This window comes from Felis catus, chromosome D1, assembly GCF_018350175.1.
Source record: "Felis catus isolate Fca126 chromosome D1, F.catus_Fca126_mat1.0, whole genome shotgun sequence".
Classification (NCBI taxonomy): Eukaryota; Metazoa; Chordata; class Mammalia; order Carnivora; family Felidae; genus Felis; species Felis catus.
The window spans coordinates 17,475,056-17,502,793 of NC_058377.1; the positions used below are offsets into that span (position 1 = coordinate 17,475,056).

At 59.3% G+C, this 27,738-nt stretch overlaps 1 protein-coding gene and 1 long non-coding RNA gene across 4 annotated transcripts; one reads left to right on the forward strand and one right to left on the reverse strand.

Annotated features, from left to right (window-relative positions):
• Positions 1 to 1,794: 1,794 nt before the first annotated feature.
• Positions 1,795 to 27,738, reverse strand: TRIM29 (tripartite motif containing 29). 3 transcript variants are annotated; one of them, XM_045038423.1, is made up of 11 exons: positions 26,746 to 27,738; positions 18,699 to 18,794; positions 17,658 to 17,891; positions 16,252 to 16,450; positions 13,569 to 13,670; positions 11,125 to 11,217; positions 8,939 to 9,034; positions 7,426 to 7,524; positions 5,895 to 5,971; positions 2,101 to 2,965; positions 1,795 to 2,015 (listed from the first exon to the last, which is right to left on the reverse strand). In XM_045038423.1, exons 1-10 carry the CDS (start codon positions 27,547 to 27,549, stop codon positions 2,903 to 2,905), a joined length of 1,863 nt encoding a protein of 620 aa, XP_044894358.1. In that variant the 5' UTR covers positions 27,550 to 27,738; the 3' UTR covers positions 1,795 to 2,015; positions 2,101 to 2,902. The 3 variants fall into 3 exon arrangements, with proteins under 3 accessions (XP_044894358.1, XP_044894357.1, XP_044894359.1); XM_045038422.1 differs by having other exon boundaries at positions 7,426 to 7,527; XM_045038424.1 differs by lacking the exon at positions 7,426 to 7,524 and having other exon boundaries at positions 26,746 to 27,733.
• LOC123380365 lies at positions 19,561 to 23,281 on the forward strand. The gene is made up of 2 exons (XR_006586040.1): positions 19,561 to 21,148; positions 22,213 to 23,281. It is a non-coding gene; the product is annotated as an uncharacterized LOC123380365 (long non-coding RNA).

The window sequence follows — 27,738 nt, forward strand, 5'->3', positions numbered from 1 at the left end:
AGAATTGCCTAAAGCCCACAGCCTTCGGGGACCAGACACAGGAGAGCAGGGACAGGGACTTGGCTGGGGCTGAGAGGAAAAAGAGTGGAAACAGCATTGATCCTCTCCTTTCTCTCCCTTTCTGGGAGAGACACCTCCCTTCCTCTGCACTCCCGTCCCTGAGCCCCTGTGTCGAGGCCTCCAAGGGGGCCAATGTTTTCACTCATGCTGAGGGAAGCATTCTCAAGAAATGGAAGCAAGGATTCTCCTGATCACTGTATTATCACAGCTCTCACGGTAATGGAGCCAGTGGGGAGTGACGGGGAGCACGGTGCTCAGGGGACATCCCCACCCAGGCCCCAGCAGAGGACCCGGGGCCTCTGGACATGGCTGTCCTCCCGCTGTGCCGGCCTCCGGGTTGCAGGTGGAGGTTCCCGGTGAGGACCCAGCCAAGGGCAGGCGGGGGCCCGGGGGATTCAGCGAGACAGGGGGTGCCCGTCCTTCTCTCTTCTGGAGCCAGTGGCTTTGGGAAGGGCCCCAAATGTTGGGGGACTAAGGCCTTTCTCGGAGAATCTGGGCATCCCTGGAGCCCAGGAGAGTGACCCTCCTCCCGCTCATAGCCACAGGATGGCAGGTCCTAAAGAAGGTCTGGGAGGCGGTAGGGCACCCAGTGCCCACGGGCTGGACCTGCTGGCCTGGGGGAGGGGCTCCAGAGAGCATTGCTCATGGTCAGGGGCTGCGGGGAGCAGCGGCCAACCTGGGGGGCACCGTCCTCACGGCTCCCAAGGGAAGGCACGGAGGTGACACAGCACACTGCTTCCGTGGTAGGTAGCTTCCCTCACACTGCTGCACATCCTCCCGAGATGCCCCGTGTCCCCTCACCATCCTTTCCTGTCTTACCCCTTCCCCTCTGTCCTCTGCTTCTGGCTCATTTCTCCCCTCCCTTTTCTGATTCTAAGGAGCCCCCTCTGGGAAGTCTGGCCACTGGCCCAGCAGGGCAGGGAGAGGGAGGGGGGAAGGGGGTTGTCCCTCCATGATGCACCAGCAGCTAGCTCATTTAGGCACTTTGACTACGTGGCAGGGGAGAGAGCTGCTCCCCTGGCGTCCCTTGGCCTCGGGTAGGGAGAACAAGGAAGGACAGTGAGAATGAAGGAGACTTGCGGCGGGGGGGGGGGGGGGGGGGGGGTCCCGGCCACACCAGGGAAAGGGTGTGTTTTCCTTGCACCCTCTTCCTCTCTCTTCCAAGTCTTGCTTGCCTCTTCCAGGAAGCCTTCCCTGACTACCCCTCCTGGCCTCTCTGGGCTTCCAGGGCCTGGACAGCCTCATCTCCTTCCCGCATGCCCCCAGCCCAGGATGGTGTTGCCCTCAGGAGCCCACCGGTTCTCCTGCCAGGCCTTGGCCGTGGGGTCCCCCTGCCCAGAAAGCCCTCCCCACCACAGAGAAGCGCTTGGCCAGTCTCGGCTCCAGCCACTCCTGGGTCCTGCTCCCCTCCAAGGACTGCAGGATCGGCTGGCTGGCAGGGGGGTAGGGGAGGCGGTCAGAGCACTCAAAGCCCTCTGGGTATTCAATGTACCCCAGGACCCTACCCCACCGTCCTCCCTTCTGTTCACTGTTAGCTGAGGCCCGCCTGACAAAGGTCCAGTCTCCTGCACTGCACCCCAGGGACTCTGATGGGAGGTGGGGAAGGAGAGGAGGGAGACCTGAAGGAGCCACGTCTTCTGGAGGAAAGATGACTCCAATGCCCCCAGCGGTGGGCAAGTGTTCAGCAGAGGGCCCCTCTGGTGACCCTCGAGAAACGCTTGTTCAGTACAGAAGTGGGTGATCAATGGTTTATTCAGGAGGGAAAAGCCCAGGCTGAATGTCCCCCTCCCCAGAACCCTCAGGGCCCTTGGGAGGGACAGCGAGAGGAGGAAGGGCCCCACCTTGCCGTTCCTGGTTTGGTCCCCTCTGCAGGCCCCGAGCCCCATGACGGCGTGTGACATGGAAGGTAGTCAGAGGGAGGAGGAAGACGGGTGCGGAGCAGTGTGGAAGGCACCCTGGGAAACAGCGGCAGTTACGTGGAAATTGCAAGTTACCAGCCCAGCCCCACTTTCCCCCCCCCCCCCCCCCCCCCCCGCTCACATTGCTGGAGAGGACACAGAATTGCAGAACCATGAAAATTCCATAGGTAAATGGCATTTCTCTTGGGGCAGCTGGGCCAGTAGCTGTTTTCGTGGATGGATTGTATCATGGTGAGGAAACTGCTTATCTCAGCTGGTGGAAGAGGGAAGTATCTTGGCTAAGACCATCCTAACAGCCAGGAGAGCCCATTCCCAGGGACTTCAGACTCAGAGTAGATATGGTGATGCCCAAAGTGGCCAGGATGATGCCAGACACTGGGAGCTTTTCCTGCATGGTGGCCAGGGCCTGCAGGCTCCTCCGGGCTGGGCACTGGTGGGCAGGACCAGAGCAGGGCACTTAGGGCCAGTCTCCGGATGGGGCCGGGCTGCTGGGAAGAAGAAGGTGGGCCCATGCGGGTGGGAGATGGGCAACTATCTTGGCCAAGCATCTACTGACCACATCACACGGGAAGGAGCCTTGGAGAGAAATGGCCAATAGGCCTCAAGACAGCAGGGGGGGCAGGAGAGGCAGGCTGCTACCACGTGGGCACCCACGGGAGCCCCAGCAATCCACCCCGGAGGAGGGTGGTGGGTTAGGGGAGGCAGGCCCACCTATGTCCCACCCCTGCGACGGCTGGCCTCTGAGCACAGGAAAGACGGTGACCATCAGAAGTCCCAACGCTGGAGAGGGGCCTGGATGGAGCATGGCTGATGGGGGAGGAGGGGGGAGGCTCCCATCCACCCAGATGAGAAGGATGCCAAGAGGAATAGGATCAGCCGGGGAGGGCAGGGGTGGCAGTGCCTCGCTTCTGTCCGTCTGGAACTCACGGGGCCTCGTTGGACCCCATCGCGTTGCCTTTGTTGACGTAGAACGGTCGGTAATGAGACTGCGGGAGAGGGGGGGGAACAAGAGTCGTTAGAGGAGGCAGATGAAAGCTGAGCCTATTAGCCAGACCCCCTAGCCTAATGTCCCCGCGGGAAGCAGCAGTAACCTGAACCCACAACTCTAGGGCCCTGCGGCCTCGCCTGCAAGCTCTCCCTGCCTTGTGAGCGGGGTCGGACCCCAGTATTATTGGAGTCTCTGGGCTCATATCCTAATGAGAGCTCATTCCCGTCCGTCGGTGAGCAAGAACCTCAGCCCCTCATCAAACCTTCTCTCCGTGGCCCAGGAACACCCCCAGCCCACCAGAGCCCCCATTTGTATACACTTTCACCTCTATGGAACTGCACTATGCTGTTACCAGGGTCTTCCATAGATGGACCCATTTAGGTTTTTACAGCCACCCAATTAAGTGGGTTATTATTACTATCCTTGTTTTATGCATGAACACATCAAGGCACAGAGAGGCTAAGCAACTTCCCACGGCCACCCAGCAGCTGAGTAGGGGAGCTGGGATTTGAACCCTAGCATTTTAGCTCCAGAGCACGCCCCCCAATTCCACCCATGTCTCCGAATGACCTCTTGGGTCTTCAAGCATTTGCTTCTGTCGCCTCCGCATGACTCCCACTGACAGAGAGGGTGCAGGTCAACACCCAGCTGCCCAAACCCAGCCCCTTTGCCTCTCTCATCCTGGCCCCTCATCGGGATTCAGGAAGCGTCCTCAGCACAGAGTCAGCAACAACTTTCCTCCCCCCACTCTGCTCCCAATCAGCTCACCAGGGCCCTGAGAAATCCTCCAGCAGCGAAGAGGCCGGGATTCGCTGCTGCTTGCCTGTGTGAGCACCCCCGGCCTCTCTGTGGGCTTCTGGAAGTGGCTCTGTCCCTGAGCTGGGTCAGGGACCGAGCCCATCTCACCCTCCACTGATGCCGGTACAGGAGACACCGAGGATGTTTCCAGCCCCTGCCCTTGACCTTGCTTGCCTGGAAACTTGTATCTACTGGTAGCTCCTTGCCCACGTCTGGTCCAGAGCAGAACTGGGGGCCTGAGGAATGTGGGGGCCGAGTCCTTAGCTCAGACCTCGGTTAAACTACTTATTAAACAATGCAAGAGGGGCGCCTGGCTGGCTCAGTGGGTAGAGCACGTGACTCTTAATTTCAGGGTTGTTGAGTTCGAGCCCCATGTTGGGTACAGAGATTACTTTTAAAAAACAAAATCTTTAAAAGTAAAAAAAAAAAATGTTTTTAAAAATAAGCAACACAAGAGACAGAAGCCCAGGAAGGAGAAAGGCATGGCCAAAGTCACATAGCTCCCCGGTGGCAGAAGAGGCCTGGACCCGAAGGTGGGCAACAAGGCAACATGAATAGACCTAGAAATGGATGAACTCTTTCTTTCTGGAAGGCTGGGTCAGGCAAATGGGCCACAGGTCAGCGAAGGGTGCTGTCCTGTTAAGAGCCCAGAGTGGTGGGTAGGCAGGAACAGAGCTTCAAGGCCTCTGGGCTTGTCCCCATTTTCCCAGCCTGCCCCTGTCCCCTCCCTGGTTCAGGGTCATGGCACATCAGAGGTGGGAGGACTGTGAGATCATCCAGGCCATCTGACTCTCGTTACAGATGTGGAAACTGTGGCCCAGAGGAAGAAGGACTCACATGAGGTCGCACAGCAAGTCGGTAAGAGGGTGGGGGCCAGACCCCAGGCCTCCGGACCCCCAGGCCAGCCTTCTTCACATACAATCACCTGCCTCATACTTACGAGCATCCTTCCAGTGCTGGGTGCGAGCTGCGGACGTCAGAACCCTACCTGCCAAGCGGTGCTAATGAGCCTTCTCTGCTGGCACCCAGGCTCTCGGAGGTGAGAGTATGTGGTCGGGAGGGGAAGGACCGAGTCCAGGAACAAAAACCCTCTTTCTTTCTCCCCATATCTGCTCTTTGCAGTCCTGCTGCTACCATGCCTCTGGACCCAGCTCCAAATTACACACACGATCACTTAGCTCCCCTCACCAGCAAATTAAAAGATTCTCTCCAATTAAACCAGCCCCAGTCGCCGTGGCCCGGAGCAAATCACTTCCCCACGCTCTGACCTCGAAATGCAAAGACAGCAGGGAGCGGGGGACTCGAGCCCCTGTCCCCGGCAGAGACCCTGATGCCACCCATACCCCAGGGCAGCTGTCTGACTCTGTCAGCGGAAAGAGATATGCACAGCAGAAGGTGGGGGCACAGCCTGTCGAGGGAGGAAGCCCCTGCTTGCCTAGGTCTTGGGTCAGGTCTAAAGGTTATCAGGGGTCACTTCCTCTCAGTACTACATTATAAAACGGGGGCAACAGTCTCAGAGAGGGAATCTGGGATCCCATGAGCTGGCTGGCCCCCAAAGTCATGCTCCCCTCTTGTGTGGCTTTTCAGTTCCTGGTTCAGGGTCATTAGCTACTGAACCCAAAACATCTCTATTCTTAACACTGTAGCCTCTGCCTCGCCGCACTATAACCCCCATGGCCTCTGTGCTGTCAGAGCTGGGGAATGGCCGCAGGGAAGTGGGACCCGTCACTAGGATGTCTGTCCCCTGGATGGAGACTATCACACTGTCAGAGCTGATGAGGACAAAGCTATCATTCAGCAAACACAGGCACCCAGCAGCCATCTGCCAAATGAAAAAAACCAAAAACCAAAAAAAAAAAAAAAAACCCAGGGCTGCCCACTTTACAGATTAGAAAATTGAGGCCCGGAAAGTGTGTGCTTACCCAGACCCACTGCCTATTAGCCCTAGGTCTCTACTGCCCTTGGCTGAGTGTCCGTATTCAGGCCACTGTCGCCTCCCCCCTCCATCCCAGAGATGTCCCCATCCCCCTATCACCTCCCCTGGGAAGTTGCCCCTGGGGAGCCCCATTCAGTGCCCATTCTGGACACACCTATGCCCAGGCAGGCTCTCCTGGCAGTCCCTTACTCACCAGCAAAGTCTGCTTGCCCGATTTCCAAGTCTGGGGCTGGGTCTTGGGGCTCTGGCTCCTGATGAGGGAGGGATAGCCTGCAGAAACAGGAGGCGCCGGTCAGAGGGAGAGGGGCTGGGCAGTCAGGGCCTCCAGGACCACAGCAACACGGGTGCCATCTCCAAAGTGACCACCAAGCTCCAGCCAGCCCATTACCAAGTGTGGCTACCCCTCAAGAGGTATGCAGCAGCTGTGGGGGGGGGGGGCAGTGGAAAACCCTGGGGAGGCTGGCCAGAGGGAAAAGGCACCCAGACAGAGGGAGGAGGAACAGGCCAGGAGGGTGGGGCCAGGCCGCAGGGGAGTGTGGCCGCCAAATCCAGGTCAGGCTCACATTACTCCCCAAGGATTTCCCCCCACCCACCCTGAAGGTTCACACCACTGGCTCTGGCTCTTCCCATGAGCACAACCTGCCAGCGTTTCCACCAGGAGGCGCCCTTTCCAACTGCCCACGCTGCCTGGACAGGGCTCCATTGTCACCACCGCGGGGACTTTGCACACGGCTTCTCCTTCAGCCTCACCCCGTTTCTGTGAGCTCAGCGGTTGGCCCCGGCTGCACGGCCAAGGGAGCGGCAGTGGGGATGTGAGCGCAGGTTTTGTGGGGTGTCGAAACCCATCCCCACGTTCCTCCTGCCCAGTTCCTCTGCCTCTGGCCTATTGCGGGGCGGGAGGCTGGGGCCAGGGACAGGCAGTAATTTGCCCGGTGGCTATGGTCCGGGCTTAAGAGAGCAAGCCCACGGAGCCCAGAGCACATGGGTGCTACCCGGGCCTGATCCTCCCACCTAGCCCACTCCCCTTCAGCCCAGTGGGATCTGGGAGGACCTCTGGACCACAGAACAGTGGAAGGCACTGTCAGCCTCAGCCATCGGCCTGCTGGGACAGTCCGCAGGGCCTGGGGAGGAACGGACTATGACCCGGACTAGAGAAGCTCAAGAAATAAACAGGGTCTGTCCTTGGCTGGGGCAGCCCGGAGCCCTGTCCTGGGCTGCTCTAGAGGAGGATGAGCCGGTCAGGCCCAGAAACCACCTGCAGCCCTGCCAGGCTGCCAGCCAGGCTGACCCTTCTCTTGGTCTGCCCTCCGCAAGAGGGTGGAGACAGAGCAGAGAAGCCAGGTCTCTCCCCGCATCTGGGGGTGGGGGAAGCCTTGGAAAGAGAGGGTTCCACGGGTCCTGAGTGGCAGATGGAGAGAGGGGGGGATTCAGATCTCAATTTTCAGTTCCCAGAAAGAAAAACCCATGCCAGCCATGAGAGAGGGGAGGATGGGGGTGGGGCCGGGGGGTGTGGTCCCGGAGACCAGACAGAAGTCCAGGGGAAGGGTGAGCTAGGGAGGGTGCTGGGGGGGAGGGAGGGGGTGGTGGGTGCGGGGATGCATCCCTCTTCCAGGGGACTCTGGGGAGGAGGGACCAGGGTCCCCTAGAACTGGCAGAGAGCCCCATAGGATGTCCCGTCTGCCCTGCTTGTGGGAGAGACAAGGGGAGGGAAAACAGGCAGGTACCAGGATTGTTTTTAAACAGCCCACTGCCGTCCAGGGGTTTGGAAAACTCTGTGGCGGCCTGTCCCGAGGTGGTGAACTGATAGGGGACTTTCCCAGTGCCTGCTGGGAGAGAGAGAGGCATTAGCAGCACGGCCTGGTCCCAGGAGGGGCCAGAGGGAGTCACAGCTCACCCCGGGGCCATGTTACTCTGGCAGCCTTATCCAGGCAGCGCTGAGCATCTCTGCCTCCTTCCAGGGCCGCGGGAGTAGGTGCAGGTGGGGTCCACCCTCACGGCGGGGGGGGGGGGGGGGGGGGGCTGGGGTGGCGCGGTGTGCGGATTCTGCTTGCACACAGGCAGGCACCTGCCCAGAACCCCCATCCAAGGCCATTACCGGCTGGGATGGGCTGATCTGTGTGAAGGCGACCACAGATGTTCCGGGGCTGTTCCTCTGGGGCTCGGTATATTTGAGGAGGGGCTGTCCTCGGGCCAAGCCTTTGACAGGGGAGGTACTGCAGGCCAATGGGGGGATCCAGGGAAGCCTGAAAGCTCCAAATCACACCAGAGGGTGACTGTCTTCCCTGACTGGTGGCCTCTGATCTAGAGGCTTGACCAGAGAGCAGGGAGGGATGTGCTAAGAGGCAGACAAGGCCAGGGCAAGTGCCGGTTTCCTGGGCCTGGCTCGGGGAGAGGACATCCGTGGGGGTCTTGCGGGCTGGGACCCTCCAGTCACATTGCCTTGTAAGGCAAGCAAGGGGAGGTGGTCCTTCCAAGAATCCCAGCCCTGGGTACAGGCTGGGATTCCAGCCCGGAAGGGACAGCTGACTGATAAAGCCACCCTCGGAGGCCACAGCTTGGGGGTCTGCTGCCCTGCACAGCCCCTTTCTCCTCCCCCTCCCTGACTCTGGCCAACCTGCTTATCCTTGCTTCCGGGCCGGATGCTTGTCCGAAGACAGACGGGCTTATACCGGAGTCCACAGAGCTGTCCCTGGGGCCTTTCAGAAGAGACACGAGGGCCCTGGGCAACCTCAGGGGACATGAGTCACTGACCGCTCAACTTCATCAAAGAATTCTGGGGAGCAGAGTCAGACTCGGGAGGCCTTAGAAGTGGTGTAGTCCTGCCTTTGCGAAAGAAGGCTTCACAGGACTCTGACTCTGCAGCGTGTTGGCAGCTGCTACGTGGCCACAGGGCTCTCGAGTCAACTGAGGCCGGCTGTCGCCGGATGAACCAAGTTAAGTAAACCTTCTGCAGCGGGAGGACTCCAAAGTTAGGCCCGAGGGAAGCACCCTGGGGATGGCAGGGGTGGCAGTGGGCATATGGCATGGTCACGTCCTGACGATGTGGCTCATCGTTAGTGGCCATCGCTGGTGTAGCCCGCGCTTCTCTAACAGCAGAGGCACAGGTGGAGGCAGCTCCCTGGCTCTCAAGCCGGGGTCTGTGCCCTACAGGGCAGGCGGCTGGTGAGGGAGGGAGCAGAGACCAGCATAGAGCTCAGCGAGTGACGGGAGAAGCAGGGCAGGGTGGGGACCGCTCACCTTTCAGGGAGAAGGAGGAGCTGCCTTGGACGGCAGGCAGGTCGTCAGAGCTCTGAATGGTGGAGGAGTATTCCCAGACCCTGGAGGTGTAGTTACCTGGCAGGACACGGGAAGAGGCGTCAGACCCGTGCTCCCCCCCCCCCACTTCCAGCCTCGTATGGGGGCACAGAGGGCAGGACGAGACCATTTCTGCCAATCCGTCCAGCCCCCGTCCCGCTTCCTGCCAATCCTTCCTGCCATCAAACTCATGCTAAACCACAAGGTGTCTGCACATCCCTGCCCAACCTCAAGGCCGGGACTCAGGTGCCAAGTCCTCAATCAGCACACAGCACTTTCCTGGGCCGCCGCCCCCACACTCACCGGCACCTCCACCTCCCGGCTTCACCTCCCTTCCCTCCTCTCCAACACTCCACCCTCCATCCAGGCTACCCCTGAGCTCCCCCAGCGCCCCAGGCACAGACACTCGACCTGCTCCCCATCCTCAACACATATGTTGGATCTTCTGACGTCAGCTTCCCTGTCACTCCCCCAAATCTGTGTGTGCCTCGGCCCCAGGCTTCACGTCACCCTGCACCCCTCGTCCCCCTGGGTCCTAATGGCAAGTTTCATCGTCTGTGTCCCCCCCGGGCTCCATGGGGCCAGGGGGCAGGCCTGTCTGGCCCAGCATCACACGCAGCACCTGGCACTGAGCCCGGTTCCTAGAAGATTTCCTTGTATGGTTGATGGAGGAATGAACGAAAGAACAAATAAATACAAACACATGCGAACACCCAGGGACGGAAGCGGCTGATACTACTCCTGAAACTCTGCTTGCCAAGTTGAACAGGGGGGCAAGTGTCCGTTTGGAAGTATGCCCCGTAGTCTAGAGGAGGAGAGGCAGCGGGGAGGGCACCATGGGGACGCTCAAGTCTGGGGCTTCAGAGCCCCCCATGGATGACGCAGCCGTCCCGGGCCCTCCCTCTCAGCAGTCCGGACAGCCGCCTCCCTGGTGGTCCTCTCCCACAGCTGCCTGCCTGGGGCTGACGTTGGGGCTTGGCGGTCAGAGATGGCTGGGGCCGCCTGCCCACCCCACCGTGAGCCCCTGCCAAGGGGACCTCAGGAGGGCTCTCCAGCACGGCCCCTGGGGAGCAGACCCACCCAGAGCTCCAAGGGGCCAGAGGCCCACACTCTTTCATCCACTTGTTTGGATCCACTCCTAACACTCTTCCAACTCTTCGGTCCACTCTCCACTCCTCCCCTCTTTCAACTCGTGTTTGCTGAGCTCCTCCCTCCAGGTTTGCAGCAGTGAGCCGGACAGACCCAGCGTCTGCCTGGGAGTGCACCGTCTACCATGCATGTGGTAGTAACAGTGTGAACCCAGTCCTGACACAGAGGCCTGGCCGGTGCCCTGTCCACGGGTGCCCTTGACCCTCCAACCCGCCAGATCTCTGGGGGCCCATGTCCTCACCGAAGAGGTCCCCCACCCCCTTCCTCACCTCTTCAGACCTCCCTGTGCCACATCCGAGGTGGGGGTTCTGGTGGAGATGCCCCAATCCCCTCCTTCCCTGCACATGGCTGGCACGCACCTCAGAGCCTCCCGGAACCTGGGTTCTTGGGGTGCATGGCCCTACCCTTGGCACGACGGTGCCCTCGGTGCACCGGGCAGAGGGGTCTCTGTGTTTGGCAGCTCTCCCAGAGGAAGCCGCGTCTCCGCCCCTAGTTCACCTTCTCCGGGTCTTAAGGGCATGCCACTCGCCTCGAAGGGTGGCAATACCTCCCGGATTTCCAGGGACGGCCCCAATTCATATGGTGCCATCCTCTCCCTTTACAGCTGCACTAGTCTGTCTTAACCACCGAGACTTCTCCGTGCAGAAGTGTCCAAATCCATAAAGGACCGGGTCCCCCTCAGGTCCTTGTGTCCCCATGCTTGCTAAGGGAAGCGTCTACACCTAACCCCAGCTCCCAGTCTCCCTGACTCACCCTTCAGGGGGAGGAAGATCGTTTGGACTCAGCGATGCCCAGGTGCCCGGCTGCCTCTCCGTAGCCCAACTAATGAGGTCACACCCGCCCCCCCCACACACACACGCACACACTCTGAGCTCAGCAGGCCCCCTCCCACCTGTCTCTGGGCCCCTAGCCCACCTCAGCCCCCACATTCCCCTCACATCACGGGCCCTGCCCATCTACACACTGGGCCGTTCTCTCACCTTTGGTGCCATAGAGATTGTTGAAGTTCTTCTGGTTCGTCTCCTTGGAGAGGCGGCTGGGGGACCCTGGCTGGTACGATGTCCTGGCCCCACCTGTGAAGCAGACGAGCAGGAACCATCATTGCAGAAAGGTGGGTCTGGTTCAAGGCAGGCCCATGGCTCCTGACTTGGGGGTTATATGGGACTCCTGGTCCCCGAACAGCCCCCCCCCCCCTGCCTGTCTCAGGACCTGGGTTTCACCACCGAGCTCCTCTGGGTCTAGGATAGGCAGTCACTTATTCTGCCCTCCAGCCAGGACACTTGGGAAGGAAGGAGGGCTATTAAGTATGCAAGAACATCAGGTGTAAACCTGGACAGACTGGGGCGTATGGTCACCCTACCCAGGGGGCTTTGAAGGTCACCAGAGGCTGGAAAAGCCAACACTTCCCTCCTGAGCCAGTCCCCTGTGTGAATGAGACCCCAGAGGCCAGGAAATGAGGCGCCCTTGAGGAAGGAGGATCACGTGCAGGGGGCCCAGGCATCAGGCCCCGGGCCAAGCGAGAGCTCTCCAGAGATGGTGAGCGGGTGCCCGCAAACACCTCTCGGGTGCTTCCCCGTCCGGGGACAAGACCTTACACTGCTCGGCAACCTCCAAATTCGGGTTCCCACAATCTTGAGAGGACAGCAGACTGGGATTCATACCCCCACCTCACAGGTGAAGAAAACACATTCCCCATATGTGCCAGGGTCCTTCTTTCGGCCCCTCCCCTCCCACCTAACCAGCACCTGCTGGTCCTTCTCTAAACCCCTGTGCCTGTGGTTCCTCTCACCCAGGTGCCCTCTGTCCGTCACAGCCACGCCTCTTTACTGAGCACACTGCCCGTCTCGGGGGGCCTGGAAGCCGACCTCCCCCGGGAAGTCTCCCTGCCCGAGCCCACTGCCCTGGGGCCCCCAGACTCATGCCAGTGGCCCTCGGGTGGGCCTTGCTTCCCGATCCCCTTGCCGACCCTCCCTGGCCCTTCCTTTGCCTCTACCCTGAGCCTGGGAGCTCCCGGAGGGCAAATTTCCTCCTTCCTCCTGTCCTCCGTGCAGGGGCGGGGACACCGGATGAACCTGTTTCTTCCACCTACAAATGTCACAGCCTGACTCAGTGACAAGCTGAAAGGCTTCCTAGCATCTGAGCCTAATCTGTCTCCTCTCAGAGGGGGCAGTGACCAGGCCAAGGTCACCAGGTCCTGGCTCTGGGACAGCCCCTTGGCAGCTCCGTGCTCCTCCCTCCACCCCTGTCCTTGCTCTGCTCCCCTCCCCACGACCAGACTCACGGTGGAACCCACACTCTCCTCGGTCTTCCACAGAGCAGGGGAGCCCAGCAGGGGCCAGCCAAGGGGAGCGATCGATGCACACCGGGGTCCTCAGAGGGACCAGCTTGGGCAAGGGATGCTGGGGAGGCTGGTCAGTGCAGCTCAGCCACTGACAGACCTGGGACAGAGCCCCGGGAGGGGAAGGGGCAGGCCTCACCAGGAATGTGGGGCAGGGGGCACCCGGGGTGCCCAGCTGCCTCGCCATGCCTCTGCCAGAGCCCAGGTGTTGTTTTCAGGTTGGGTGGAGCACAGAGTTTTCTCCCGCTGAGCTCATCTCTCTAAATCCCCTACGCCCTTCCCATGGTATGTGTGTGTGTGTGTGTGTGTGTGTGTGTGGCTGAGGTGTGTGAATCAGCACTCTGGCCTGGAGGCCCCCCCCTTCCCAGTTCCCTGCGCCTTCCCCACGTCTCCGGTCTCCTTTCCCACCTTTCCCCACACCCCCATTCTTCTCCCGACGCCCCCCACCCCCACTCACACACCTTCCGTCTGAGGGCCCACAGGCCTGGCACACCCACCCTTACATAACGGGCATTACTGTGGTTTGTTGCTAGTGCAAAAGAATGCGACAGGCTACCTACCGCCCCGGGCGAGGACAGGCAGGCTCTGGCCTATACCCCCACCCGGCTGGGACCGTCCAGGCCCAGAGAGGGAGGGCCAGGCGGCAGGCACGGGAGGGAGAGGTGAGGCAATGTGGAGTCAGCCGTCGGTCTCCCTGCCCTTGAGGAGCAGACTGGCTCTGGAGGAGCCAGCCTCCCACGGGACCACAAACACTCAAGTGGAAGCGGAACACGGCTCAGGCCTGGCAGACGGCCGCTGGTGAAAACAGCGGCCAGGGGACCCTCCGGGAGGAAAGGCAAGGAAGAGTTCGGACTGGAGGCAGGGACCCTCCGGAGGGGAGGGAAGCCATGAGGGGCAGGGTGCCAGCAACTTATCTCTAACCCGGATGCTTCTGAGGGTGAAAGAGGGCACTGTTCGAGGTTCTACCGGGACAGCGGGTATGTCCCAGGACTTCCCGAGGCAAACCGAGTGACGGTCACTCGACCAAGGCGGAACCCGGCTGAGTCTCCGGGCCCGTGGTCAGCAACGGCAGGGTCTCTCCCTTACCCTTGGGCGTGAGGTACATGGAGTATCTCTTCATGGCATCAGGTGCACTCCACTCGCTCGTGTAGCTGTTAGCGTAGTTGTTCATGTAGCGGTGGTCGCCCCCTGGGAAGGAGAGGGGTCAGTCACCAGAGGGGCAAGTGGAGAGGAGAAGCCAGCCCTTGGGGGCATCCCTGGGCTCTGCTGAGTTGGCCCATAGCCCCTCTGTCCCAGGGAGAGGCAAGAGTCTCCGACCTCAGAGAAGGCAACACCCTGCCCTCTGCTCCTGAGCTCCCAGGAGGCGAGAGAGACTCTACAGTGGGACATCCGCTTCCCTGGACTGAGCCTTGGCAGTAAGGCCACAGGGACAGCACCTTGCAGTTGACAAGGCGCTGCCGATCTCCGTTTCTTCTTGGTTGTGTACATCCTCATGTGACAGACAAGGAAACTGCGGCTCAGGAGGTAAGTGAAGCCACTTGCCCAATGACACATGGCCCATAAGGGCAGCGTTGGGGTGGGAGCCCTCGTCCCCGCTTCCTCACTTCGTCCCAGCCACTGTTGGTGGCCCGAGGGGATGGAATGACGTCCTCGTGCTGACCCCCATGGCCAAGGATCCAGCTGGCTGAGCAGAGGCACGCAGAGGGGAGTGAGCTGAATGGGAGGGGCACTGACTCTTCCCACCCCACCCCCACCCACCAGTAAACCCCCAAACCCAAACAGATCTGTGGAGCCAAGCTCGCCCTCCCCACCCCAATCCTTCCTCTCGCCACTTCCCCATCTTCTACTTTCCCTCTGCCCTTCCCTCTCCCTCTCCCCGGGGCAAGAGAAGGAACGAGAGGAAGCTCAGACCCCCATCCTGTATCTCCACCACCTGTGCCTAGCAGGGGCCCGACACACAGTAGGCACTCCTAGGTGTTGGCCCAGCCCCCACCCACCCTTCCACCACCATGGCGAGCCCCGGATGAAGGCGATCTGGTGCTTCTTAGTCTCCGGGCCTAAGGCTGAGTCCCTGGTCCGATGGGCAGGCTGGCATCCGGGAGGAGAGGAGGTCTGACTCACTGGCCACCCACCCATTCCCCCCGGCCACCCCGCCCTAGCCAGGGACACTCCCAACAACAACACAGCAGTGACCAAGAACCGACGTGGAGGCCCAGGGCCCCGGGCACAGGTGCAGGGCCACTGACATCAGCAGCACCACCACCCTGCTCCTCGCAGCGCCTCCCTGCACACTGTGCACCGGGCACGGGGCCACACCTGCACAGAGGCCATGGCCAGCACGGCCATGACCTAGAAATGGCACGGCGGGCGGGCGGGCGGTAGGGCTCACAGGCCACCCTGACCCAGTCAGGGCCACCCTCGTTGGTCTGGCCAGACCTCAGATGAGGGGCTCTGCCCTCGAGGTCCTACCCCAGGGACCGTGATCGTCACACTCCCCGACCCCTCTGCACAGCCACCAGCAGCAGCAGCTTCTCGGAAGGGAAGACGTGGAAAACTGAGTAGCTGAGTGTGAATCCTAACTACATCCCCTGCTTAGCTGTGTGCCCTTCGGAAAGCTGCTCCTCCGAGCCTCAGCCTTCTCGTCTGTGAAATGCAGTCCATCCAGCGTGGAAAACAGGCTGCGGTAAGTGGAGAGCTCCCACAAGGCCAGCACGCAGGGAGTACTCAGTCACTGTTAGCCATCGCCATCAGTGTCATCACCGTTGTCATTAGGAGGAGTTCAGGATCCGAATGCCTCTTGAAGCCAAATTATCGTCTTGCTGCAATGGCTCAAGAATCCTCAGGTGTGACTGAATGTCCCTCACATTTCACAGGGACACCGTGTGATGGCACCATCACCAACACATATAGATGCCCCCCTAAACTTCAGCGCATCTGCACGCCGTCATCCCCTTCTCATCCCCAAAGAATCACATGCTCCATCTGGAGACAAGACAGGGACCACTCACTTCCTTTGGGGTGTTTGGAGCCAGAAGTGTCCTTAAGGCCCTGTGTTGGGCCTGGGCCACCGGGTGGGGCCTTGGGAGAAAGTGCTCTGGCTTCAGGCCCTGAAAGGACTAGGCTGGGCTGGTGAGAAAAGACTTAATGGACTAGTTTCTCAGATGAGGAGGCTTTCTAGGAGATGATTCAGTTGGCCTCCGCAGGGGACAGCGTGACTCAGAAGAGAAGCTGACTTCAGGGGAGCTGGTGAATCACCGAGACACATGTATCACATTGTCCCCAGCCATCCCATTAGGCCAGGTCTAGCCTCTGGGCTCAACACCACTCAGTGTAGCCATGGTGACAGGTAAGCTCTCCCTCCAAGCATGATGAGGTTCTAGGTCATGTCTACTGGAGTCTGCAAAGCCACCAGGTTAGCGTCTGGCCCTTACAAATGGCAGCATCTGCTTTCCCACACAGCTGTTGGATTGAGCTCCGTAATCAGATGTAGACCTGAATGAAATTAATCCCTGAGTTTGATGGATGACCCACCGAGAGGAGGCATTTGTGCAGCCAGTGCCCAGACGCTCGCTGCCCTTGAGGGCCCTTGTAATCACTGCATGACCTTGGCAGCAAGTTCAACGGAGGCCTACAATCCCCGAATCCCTTGGGTAGGATGGGTGGTTTGGAACAATGAGGGGCTGGCTGGCTAGGTGCCAGCCCAGGCAGCAGGGACTGGCCTCAGAGGAAAGTGCCCGTGGCCGTGGGACCTGCCCACAGAGGGACCTACCGTTCTCCATGTGATTCCTCTCAATGAAGTTGCGGCTCAGGTCGGCCTTGCACATCTTCTCAACGTGGCGCATGCACACATTGAGTAGGTCATCCTTGAAGTTGCCAAGCGACTGTCCCAGGCCCTCCCCCTCCAGCAGAACATGGTAGGTGGGCAGAGGTGGGGGGAGGGAGTAATTGCTCATCAATGCACCGAATTCCTACCAAGGAAGGAAAGAAGCCATTAGCTTTCTAGGTCTTTGGGAGCTGGTGGGGGGAGGGGGGGCTCCTCTGCAGGGGGCTCTCAATCCAGCTGGAAGACTCAGTACCCGGAGCCAAATGTGCTGGATTCAAGACACAGCTCTGCTACCAACCAGCCACACTTGTCCTCATAAGTTTCTCCCTCCATGAAATGAAAGGGTTTGACCAAACTCCACTGGAGGCTAACAGCTCTGATGGAGCTGGTAGTCAGATATGCGACTCTACGGTTCCCACTTCCACAACTGGACACTTCATCCCACCTCACAGGGGTTTATGAGAGTGACACAAGCTGTAGCATCTTTGGGAGTGAAAGCACTAAGGAAATGCAAGGAACTTCTAGAACGTTCTGGGTCAGCCATGGCACTACCTCCACCTTTACGTGCCATACTCAAGCCTGCCTCACGCTTTGTGCTTCTCCCCTCCCTTCCCCCTCACTGGAGAGTCCCTCCTCTTTCTCAAACCTCTCTGGGCCTTCAAGACCCAGTTCAAATTCCATCTCCTCCACAAAGCTGTCTTAGATTACTCCTGCCTGCTTGCCCTTCCCAGAGCTTCCACAGAACTTATCTCCCGAACCACATGCTTTATCATTTAATTACACACTCTTCTATATTGCTCTCTAATTGTACACATCTTATCTTCCCAGCTGGATTGTAGCTCCTGGGGGGCAAAAACCATATCTGGTACTTTTCTATTCTCCACAGCACCTAGCAGAGTCCTGGGCATGCTGTAGTACCCAAAACACTCTAGCAGTTGGAAGGATGGGTGGATGAATAGACACACAGATAAGATCAAGGACAACACATGGTTAGCGCTTACATGCCACTCCTCCATAACCACAGCAGGCATCGCTAATCAATCCCAGAACTCTTTCCTGCTGAGCCCGAAGCAACGTTAGTACATATCAACTGAAGTTGGTACAAGGTGATATTTGTGTGCCATCTTTAGAGTAGACAGGAAAATGGCTTGGATGAAAAAAGTAAATGGGCAGATGGGATGATGGATGGATGGATGGATGGATGGATGGTGGATGGATGGATGGATGGTGGGTGAATGGATGGACACATGGGTAGTAGATAAATGAATGATGGACAGATGGATGCTGGATGAAGGTCTGGGAAAGCAGATGGAAGAATTGAGGGATTGAATGGTGGAGGAATTCCTTGTTACCTGCAGAAATAGCACTGAGTCACTGATGCTTTGCATCTGCTCCCTGGTCTGCTTGTCCTCATGCAACACCTTGGCCCTCTCGTCCAGAGCATCCACGATCACCTTCACTTGGTCCACAGCATCCTGCTCCCGCTGCTCCAGGGCAGCCCTCACTTCCTCCTTTTGTTTCTCCAGGTCCCTCACCAGGTCCCGGAAGTTTTGCTCCAAGATAGCCTTCTCGTTGGTGGTGAAGCTCTGGGTCCAGAGTGAGAGGAGAGAAGAAAAAAGGCTTTCCGTAATTAAAAAGAAACTCCCTCGAGGGATGTATCTTTAGGTTCCCAACCCAGAATCAGAGCCAGGCAGGGTATTTCTACTGCCCCAACCCAGCAAGCCTGTTTGGTTCAGAATCTCATTCAAAGGCACCATTGACATCATCTATTGACAGAGATGGCCAGGGTTTTTTACAGCCCCTTCTTCCTTATCTATCTGTGACTCCTCCCTGGGTGGGTTGACTAGAGCCATCATTCCAACCTTGGGCGATTCCAGAGACCCAGAAGTTCCCCCATGAGTCAGGCTGTGCTCTATGAAACTCAGCTAGGACCAAACATCATTCAGAAAGTGAATTGATGGGCTGTTTATGCAGCCAGGGTCAAGAGTCAGTGATTTCAGACTGTGGTTGGTAGTTACTCAAACCATGGCAGGCATACATCCAGCCATACTGGCACAAGTCAAAGGACAACGTCATGCATTTGGTGGTCGGGTGGTCTGGTAGACAGAACAGACAATGGAGGTCCCTGGAGGACCGGTTGGCTTTATTTGCTCCACCCCGGGAGGACCTGGAGGGGCTTTATTTGCTAGGATGATGTCAAATGAGCACAAGGTGATGGACAAGATCCCACCCAAATGCCTGGCCCAGACTTAGAAGGGGAACTGGTGGGGAGGCCAGAGGGGTGGGAGGAGCCAGAAGAAGCATGCAGCATAGATGGGGGCCAAGCCTGGCTCCTCGCAGGTGGGACAGGTGGGGTGAGCCCACAGCAAGGCTGAGGCATGGAGGCGGCCCACCTTGATGCGGTCCTTCTCTTTCTGCCACTTCTCAGCTTCGTCTTCAATCTCGATGATCTTGAGCTGCAGCTGTTCCTTCTGCAGCGACAGCTCTGTCTGCAGGGAAGGAGCCAAGGTTGGAGAAGTCGGGGAGGAGGAGCACCAGAGAATCCAGGAGTGGACCCATCCAGGGGGCCAGTTTGGGCAAGGTTCGCCACCCAGCCCTTTGGCCTCCATTCTGCAGACATTCATCGGGACCCTAGGTATGCCAGGCACTGTGCCCTTCATCAGGGATCCAGCAACAAGCCAAACACTACTTTGCTATGAACTCGGGCCTCGGGGGCTGGACATCCCAGCTGTGTCTCTATAAGGACTAAACCTCCGCCAGGTCTGTCCGCCCAAAGTGAGCAGGAAGGAGGTTTGTTTATGGGGTTCCCCCTCCTTTCAATGGACCTGTGGCCACTGGGAAGAGGGAAGAAAGCTCCTGTCTCCTTCAAGCTTGGGGGAGCAAGGGACCCAGCCAAGCTCAGCCCAGCCCAGCCCAGCCCAGGGAGTATCCCGTGGCAGTAACAGTGTGCAACGTTTCTGTGCCATGACGTGGGGCCTGTGTTGCAAGTGGGAGCCCAGACTGCAACCAGCGGGGACTCCTGTCTGGACAGGCACAGCTATAAACCTGTTTACAGGAAAGAGAGTGCAGTCTGCAGTTTGGGCAGGATGGGGACCTCTATTCAGGGTCCCTGGAGGAGGAAGGGGAGACCAGTGAGTGAGGCAGTGATGTGGGGGGGGGGGGGAGGATAAGAGAAGACAAGCAGAGATTCCAGGGACCCCCACTCAGGGGAGGACACAGGCTGCTGGGGTCTGGGGTGGGTTGGGAAGGGGACCAAGGAGAGGTGCCTTGGGAGGGGAGCTCTAATGGATATGGAAAGTATGGATAATACTTTCCTTCCATTTGGGGAAATGCCTTCTCTGGAAAGCAGATACCACAGAGACGAAAGGGGAGGCATGAAGCCAAGGCCAAGCCGATTAGGCCAAGCCAGGAAGCACCTCTTTGTTCTGCTGGGCCCCCTGCCAGTGCTCTCAAAGCACCTTCCAGCTCAGAAGACTGGTGGGTGATCTCCACCCAACAGGCAGGAAGACTAAGGCATCTGAGAATGCCTTGGGGTGCTTGCGGTCACCCCACTACCCTGGGTTTTGAACACAGAGTTCCAAGTCTTTCTCCAGCTGCCTCTTTGAGGAACCCACAAGAAGAGTCAAGATGAGGAGGCCACAAACCACTGGGAATGTGAGCTCTGTTGGCACGGGGTCCTGAGCCCGGTATAGACTTCACCACACGTCACACTTAGAGTGCTCCACCCGGACGACAGGCCGCCACCTGGGGTCCCTCAGCACATGCCCAAGGGGAGTGGATTGGTAGTGGAGACAGCTTCCCTGGCTTTCTTGGAAAGGGTGCCCAGAGGGCCAGGGAGCTGGTGGAGAAGATGGGGAAGGCCCGGGGCAGGAGGTGTGGAGCTCCCTGGCCCCTGATCCCACCCCACACCCGCTCTCTGCCCACGCTCCTGCGCCCTCCAGGCAAGGAGACTCTGAGTTCTCGGTAAGCATCCGCCCCACCGGCAATGGGCTGAAAATCCCATAACGTGGAAAACGCCGTCACCAGAGAGAGAAAATGGTGGTCCGGAGGAAAGAATGAAGGAAGTTGAGGACAGGGTCCGGCCTGGTCTCTGGAAAAAGGCTGGGGAGAAGCCAGGAGCTGATAGACACCGTGGTGGGGGAGCAAAGGACCCCACTGTGGTCACGGAGACTCAACCTTCGCACTCCCTGAGGATGCAGGGCCCGAGAGCCCAGGCCACAGAGAGTAGAGCAGATCCAGTGGCCTGGAAGGACCTGGGTCATAGGAAGAGACAAGAGTCTAGACAATGGGTCTGTGCCAGGCACCTTGCCCATCCCGGGAGAGCTGCTGGGTGAGGCCCGAGGTCAAGGGGACAGCTGGAAGCCACTTCCTGACCTGGCTGGAGGCGGGGAATTGGCCGGGCGCTCTCTCCCCTACCTTGGCACCCCCAGAACAAGGCCTGATGGACAGGAAAGCAGAGAAGGAAAGTGCATTCACTCCCACCCCCGGGCCTGTGGCTGGTGGGGGGCAGGGGCAGCCCTCCCATGCATGAGGCTGGGGGATCCAGCAGGGAGCCCACCCACAGCACGGGACTGTGAGTCTAAACATCTGGATCCAGTTACTGCTGCCCCCAGGCAGGCGACTTAAGTGCTCCGTGCCTCGGTGGCGCTATCTTCCGTGGACACAACAAGAGGCCCGCCCCCCAGGAGGTCATGGGAAGAGCTGGGAGCAGGACAGTGAAGCTGTCAGAAGGTGCCTGGCACAGAGAGAGCCCCGGCCTGTGGCCCAGCATCGTGTTGTGTGGGGCACCTTCCGTGGACCAGGAGCCGTGCCAGACGCTCTCGCTCGGGCCAGGCTTGGCAGCGTGAGTGCAGTGTGGCGAGCAGGCCAGCGGGCCACAGGCGAGCGGGGGGCGGGGGGGGGCGGACAGTGCGATCAGGTGAGGCCTAGCTGGTGTCCAGAGGTGAGGACCGCAGGTGCGGCCTTGGGATATACAGTGAAGGGTGCACACACAGAGGCCTGCATCGTGGGGAACAGAAGCCCAGGGGACCCTGGGGAAAGCGGAATGGGGATGAGGGAAGGCCGACCTTGCCAGTGGGAAAAGGTATGACCAGAGAAGGTGAAGGCCAGGGGAGTCACGTGCAGCCAGCAGCACCTGCTAGCCGCTGTGGGGGGAAGGGGGGACATGAGGCTGGGCTGGGGCCTGCAGGTGAGGAGAAGTCTCACCAGACAAGCGTGGATTCGCCGGCCAAGAGAGTGGAAGAACCATGGAGTAAGAAGGAAGGGGTTAGCACGATGGAGAGCCGGGGCCAGGGCAGACCCTAGAAGCCCATCCTGCGGAAGAGGAGGAGGGAAGAGGGCAGCGGGGCTGGCAGAGGTGTGGCGAGGAGAGCCAGAGGGGAGGAGGGGGAGGCGGCTGATCTGGAAACGTGTGAGGGCCGGGGCACAAGTGGAGCCACACTGTCTGCAGCAGTGGGCGGGAGACTCAGGGCGGAGGAGAGACTAGTCTCCTTCTCTCTTTGGGGCACTGGGGAAGTTGGACACAGGCTGGGAGGGGGCCTCGCAAGACCAGACTTGCAGGACGCAGCGGGATCAGGGAAGGGCCCTTGGCCTGGGAGCTCTGGGCGGCTAGAATGGTCCTTGCTCGCCTCTGGGATGGGGGCTACGCTCTTCGGAGAGGAGGGTTTGGGGTGAGACCCCTGGGGACGCAGCCAGCATCTGTGTGGCCCTTGGCAGTTTCTGCCCGCTTAGCAGGGCTGCACGAAGCTGGAAAAGGCGGGATGTAGGAAAGAAGGTAACGTAGGAAGGCTCCGCGATCCTGGGTTCCCCCACAACACTAGGAGGAGGAACGACACTTAACTGTATTATTGAATATCACCTACACGTCTGGCGTTGTCTCCTTTAACCTGGTGTCACCCCATTTCACAGACTCAGAAACGAAGGCCTAAGAAGATGACGTACCTTGCCCGAGTTCTCACAACTAGAAAGTGGCTGCGGCCAAGATACAACAAAGGACTCAGGTCATAGTATGTGGCCTCTTCACCTGCAGCCTCTTCTCCGGATCTTCCGGGACAGCGTCCTTCCCCTTCAGTCCTGCTGCTGGGGCCTCAGCTCCCCACCCCTCCGTCCCTGTCTGCGCCTTCCTCATCACTTCCTCCTACTCCCGGCTCATTCCCTCCACCCTGCCCAGGCCTGTCCCTAAATGCCTCCTTTGTTCCCTTCTCCTACACTCGTCTGGTTGCCTCCCGCTCTGTTGCCCAGGATGGGCACTGGGTAAGCCACCCTGCCTGCAAATCCTTCTGGCCTTGGGGGACCAGAGGTCTCCCTGAGAGCAGAGTGATGGCACAGCAGCCGGTGCCTCCATCCGATGGGGCCCTCAGACACACCCGAGCGAGCGCTCACCTGGACATGTGACCTGCATGCCCCCAGGGAAGGGGGCGAGGAGGCTGTGATCCTCTTCTGGCTTGATTTGACCGCACGGGCCGTTGGCTCTGATATTTGCCAAATGAGCCAGTTAATTGCCAAATTTGTACTCTCAGACAAATGGTAATTATCTGGATAAGGATCTGAAATGCTGGATGGATTTCCCCATTTCCACCCAGATGTCAAACAGCCCAGCATTAGTCTGTCTCACCGAGGCTTGCTGTCCCTTCTGCTTCCTCGGGTGTCAGGACAGGGAAGGGGCGACTAGGGGCAGACACAGTACCACCCAGGCTGGCTCCAGACCAGCGGCGGGCCCTTGAGAACGTCGCCCCGCCTGTCCAGGCCTCAGTTTCCTCCTGGTGATGTCGGACGTGATCCCTGACTCCCAACCTGGTTCCACGTTAGAATCCCCAAGGGAGACTTAAAAATACAAGATCCCAGGCCTCAAACCCCTGAACCAGAACCTCCCAGGGAAAGGCCCAGGAAGCAGTGTCATGATTCACCCACCAGGTGACTCCAACCTAAGGATGGCTGTTGGGAGCCACTGGGCCCAGTGGCCCCCCTGGAAGGCCTGCCATCACCTGAAAACAAAGTTTAAAATACTAGAGGGGCACCTGGGTGGCCCAGCCGCTTAAGCACCTGACTCTTGGTTTCAGTTCGAGTCTTGATCTCATGGTTTGTGGGTTCGAGCCCCGGGTCGGGCTCTGTGATGGCAGCGTGGAGCCTGCTTGGGATTCTCTGTCTCCCTCTCATCCTGTCGCTCGCACACTCATGCTCTCTCTCTCTCTCTCTCTCAAAATAAATAAACTTCGTTTTGAAAAATGGTAGCGAGGAAACAGTCACCGGAACAGTCCGAACCCCAGCTCTGCCGCTCTGCACTGTGACTTCAGGTAAGTCTCTTAGCACCTTCAAGCCTCTGTCTTCATCTATAAAATAGGTGAAAAGCACACACCCTGTGGGGCTGTTGTCAGGAGTAACATGTAAACATCTGGTGCATAGATGTGTCCATAAACACGGATGCGTCTCCTGCCACCTGCCGGTCCCTTTCTTCCCCTGTCTCCAAATAGTTCACAGGATAAACTGCTTCCCCTCGGCACCCACAGGCGAGTGCTCCCCCATTCATGCCTCTCCAGGCTGCCGACCCAGAGCGCAGGCCAGACCCACGCCAGGGCCACGCAGCTGGTGGTACAGAGGCCGGGCAGGTCACCCTCGAGCAGACAGCCATGGGCCAGGAGGAGTCCTCCCTCCCTAGTTGATGCAGCAGGAGGGACTTGGGATAAGACAGGAGGCGGGCCGTGAGACACAGAAAAGGAGGGATATGTACAATGTAATCTCATCAACCTACTCCAGCTCGTCCAGAGGCAGGAGGGCAGACCGGAGGACATCTGTGGAGCGGGACTAGAACATTCTGGTCTTGGATCCACCAGAGGAAGGACTGTCATGCTTCCGCCTCAAGTGGCCTTTTCCCCAACACTGCCTCCGCTCAGAGGCTCCAGGGAGAGTTGAAACCCAGGAGATGAGCACCCCCGCAGCCCTGGGTGTCCTTTGCAGCCTAATGCAACCATTCAAGGTAGGTCTAAGATGACCTCACCTGGGCCTTCACCAGCCGGCCTGCAGAACAGGTTCTGGACAGGGCTCCTTGCAAAAAAAACCTGTGTGTGGGTTGACGTTTGGGTCTGCAGGGGATGCCTCCAAAGGATGCCGGGATTGACACGCTTATTCATTTCAATCAGTCAACCCACTAACCCCGCTCTGTGCCAGCGTCCCCACGTCTGACATTCCAGCAGAGCCAGGCCTAGACAAACAGCCGTGCTCCAGCTCAGCCTCCCGGCTGGCCCGCACCACTCCCTGCCTACCCCCTTGGCTGCTGGTGCACGCTCGTGCACACGCACACACACTGTCTGAAGTTCCCACCGTTAGTCACTCCGGCGGATCAGACATTTTCCTCTGAAAGCCCCTGTAAAGCACGCGTATCCTGGATCCCATCCCCTCAATGCCCTGCCTCTCAGTTGCTCTCAGATCTTGGAAGAGAATTAGGGGGCTTCTTCCTCTACATGCTGGCACAGATCCCTTCCTCTCCCTGGGCATGTGTCCCCGTCTGCAAGGTGAAGGAGGAGACAGAGGAGACTGCTACAGTCCAGCTGGCCTGGCATTCCGCCCTCTACGAGTTGATGTTGATCTACGGCTGCTTCTGTGTAACTGGGCGGATGTTCCCCAGGCTTGTTTGTGCGTCTGAGCTCTGCCTCCTGACCTACATCGTGAGCCCTCAAGGGCGAGGGCTATGTCTCTGAGTCCTGTGGCAGCCCCAAGCACTGGAAGGTGAACTCTTGAGTTTCTGGTGCCTCCACAGAGGGCTGACCAAGACCCTCGAGTCCTCCAGGGGCACTTGGACTTTTCTTAGGTGATACTTTTGTTTCAGACGCACTTTGCGGGGAAACCCTACGTATAAAGCAGATAAATAAGAATGTATTCTGCTTGTAGAAGTGGGAGCCGGAAGCCCCTGCCTTCTTGGCACCAGTATCTGCCCCCCTCCTTGTCGGGGAGGTGTCAAAGACATCTCCAAGAATCCTAGGACTCCATGGGGGAATTTGAAAACCACCAGTCTAGTCCAACACCTTGGTTTCACACATGGAAAAACCAGGACTGAGAGAGCGGTAGGGACTTGTCCACAGTCCAACGGCTAACGAGAGGCAAACCCCAGGGCTGGACCTCGGTCAGGCCTTCCAGAACCCTCTGCAGGGTTTCGGTTGCAGTGGATGAGGATGATGGCCCTTGCTCTGTTGTGGTTTCCCAGGTAAGCTCCCAAAGGATGGGTTCCATGGCTCTGCCCCAGCCCCGTCTCCCAGCCTGAGGCTTGAAGCCAGGCTGGGGTCCAGGCGTCGGGAAACAGGAAACACCTCCCTGGGCTAAACGAGGCCTCTGAGAAGGATCTTTGGGTCTTTCCTCATTTGTAACCCGTCTCTCTCTGCCCAGGGCTGTGGGCACCAGGGGTGCAGGAAGACAGGAATCGGCCAACTCTCGGTCAGGAAGGCTGAGCAGGGAGGAGTCCCGGGCTGCCCCATCTGGATGGTCACAGAAGCTGTTGAGGAAGGTCAAGTCCCCCACATTGAGCATCAGGAGGTTCACGCCAGGGGGAGGCTGTCCACGGCCACCCGCCGCGTTGCTGTTACAAGAGAGCAGGACGCAGCATCCATGGGGCTTGGGGCAGCAACCACAGCTGAGCCTTTGGCCCAGAACACCTTCCCCAGGTGTAGCACATTCACAAGCCTCCACACGCCTCTGCTCCTCCCCGTGGAAGCCCAGACGCAATCACGTCGACAGAACCCATGCAAACACTTAGGCATCACCTACACAAACATATGCACTAAACACCCACACGCACATATCACACACACACATATACGTACATCCCGCCCACACGCAAACTCCAACCCTCGCCAAGTAGTGTCCACCTACGAGCATAGGCACGTGCACACGCAACCACACAAAGCACACAGGGCCGGCCCAGCTGAGAGAAGGACAAAGGAGGCCACTGGGGACGGCAAGAGACCGGCCCGGGGATCAGATAAACAACAAGAAGCCTCTGTACTGCAAATGCAAACTCTAAAGCCAGAAGAAAAGAACGTTTAAGTGGCCCCCAAATGCCCTCCCCCTCCCCCATCACCCCTGCCCCAGGGGTCAGTCCTGCTCAGGTGGTAAGAATTATTTGGCCCTCAAATTAAAAAAAATTAAAAAGAAAAAGAAAAAGAAAAGAATCGCCCCAGCCAGGCAGAGCGCAGGATTGAGCACTGATTCTCTGATCAGCCTTGAATTTATCCTATGACCTCGGTCAGGCCCCCAGTCGTTCCTGCCCCTCCGTTTGCTCATCCAGGCAGTGCCCCTGTCTCCAGAGGCCTCAGAGCATGAGGGAACTGCCTCTGCCCCCCAGCCTGCAGGCGCAGAGGGGCAAGAAACGTATCCTGAGAGAGCCAGGGACCGTCGAGACTCGAGGCCCAAACCCTGGGGGCCCCCAGCGCAGAAGAGGCCCCAGCAAATTACCTCCTTCTCGGCCTTGGCCTCTTCCACCGTCACCGTGCTGTGATTCTTGTGCTCCTGGAACATGCAGAGGTAACAGATGCAGGTCTGGTCAGTCTGGCAGAAGAGCTCCATGGTCTTGCCGTGCAGGGGACACTTCCGGGCCTCGAAGTCCCGGATGGGCTCGAGCAGCTGGTGGTCGCGGAAGGCGGCGCCCTCCAGGTGGGGCTTGAGGTGCAGCTCGCAGAAGGACGCCTGGCACACCAGGCAGGACTTGACGGCCTTCTGCTTGTTGCCGATGCACGAGTCACACAGGACCTCCTCGGAGCCCGACTTGGAGCGCAGGAGGAGGCCGCTGTCGGCCCGGGGGTAGCTGTTGCGCCGGGCCTCCCCGGGCTCCACGATGGACACCGTGGGCTTTCGGGGCTCCGAGAAGATAGACTTGCGCAGCTCCCCCTTCTCGGCGAAGGAGACGGGCTGCTTCCTGGCGGCCCCCAGCTGGAGCCCGGCGTAGGGGGACCTCTTGCCGTCCCTGGAGTCCATGCTGAAGTAGCTGGAGCCCTTGTCGTCCACGGACTCGACAAACTGGATGATGGGCCGCCGCCACTCATTCCCCGAGAACAGGGCGCTCTTGCCCTCCCCCGGTTTCGGGGCGCCGCCCAGGCTCTTGCCCTCGGCCGCCTCCCCGCCGTGCCCATTGGTGGTCTTGGCATCCTGGCCTTCGCCCTTGGCCCCGTTCTCCAGGGCGCCGTTGGGCCCCGGCGGGCTGCGGGCATCCCTGGCTTCCGGGCTGGCCCCGTTGCTTCTGGAGGCATCCGCGGCTTCCATGGTGGGTCACTGGGCAGGCGCGTTTGGGACTCGCTGGGGCTGCAGGTGGGTGACCTCTCGGGCCGGCGTCTCGGAGGGGAGTGGGACAGGCGGCAGAGCCCAGAGAAACACCTATAGGGAACAGGGGAGGGGGAGGAGGAGGAGGGGGAGGAGGAGGAGCGGAGGGAGAGGAGGGGCAGCAGGCCCAAG

Coding starts and splice junctions, on each gene's coding strand:
- TRIM29 (XM_045038422.1), bottom strand. CDS start 27,549: ATGGAAGCCGCGGATGCCTCCAGAAGCAACGGGGCCAGCCCGGAAGCC. Junction 13,671..16,251: donor GAGGAATCACATGGAGAACG/GTAGGTCCCTCT, acceptor TCTCCTTCCCAG/GGGGCGACCACCGCTACATG. Junction 9,035..11,124: donor CAATCTCTATGGCACCAAAG/GTGAGAGAACGG, acceptor GTGTCCTGCCAG/GTAACTACACCTCCAGGGTC.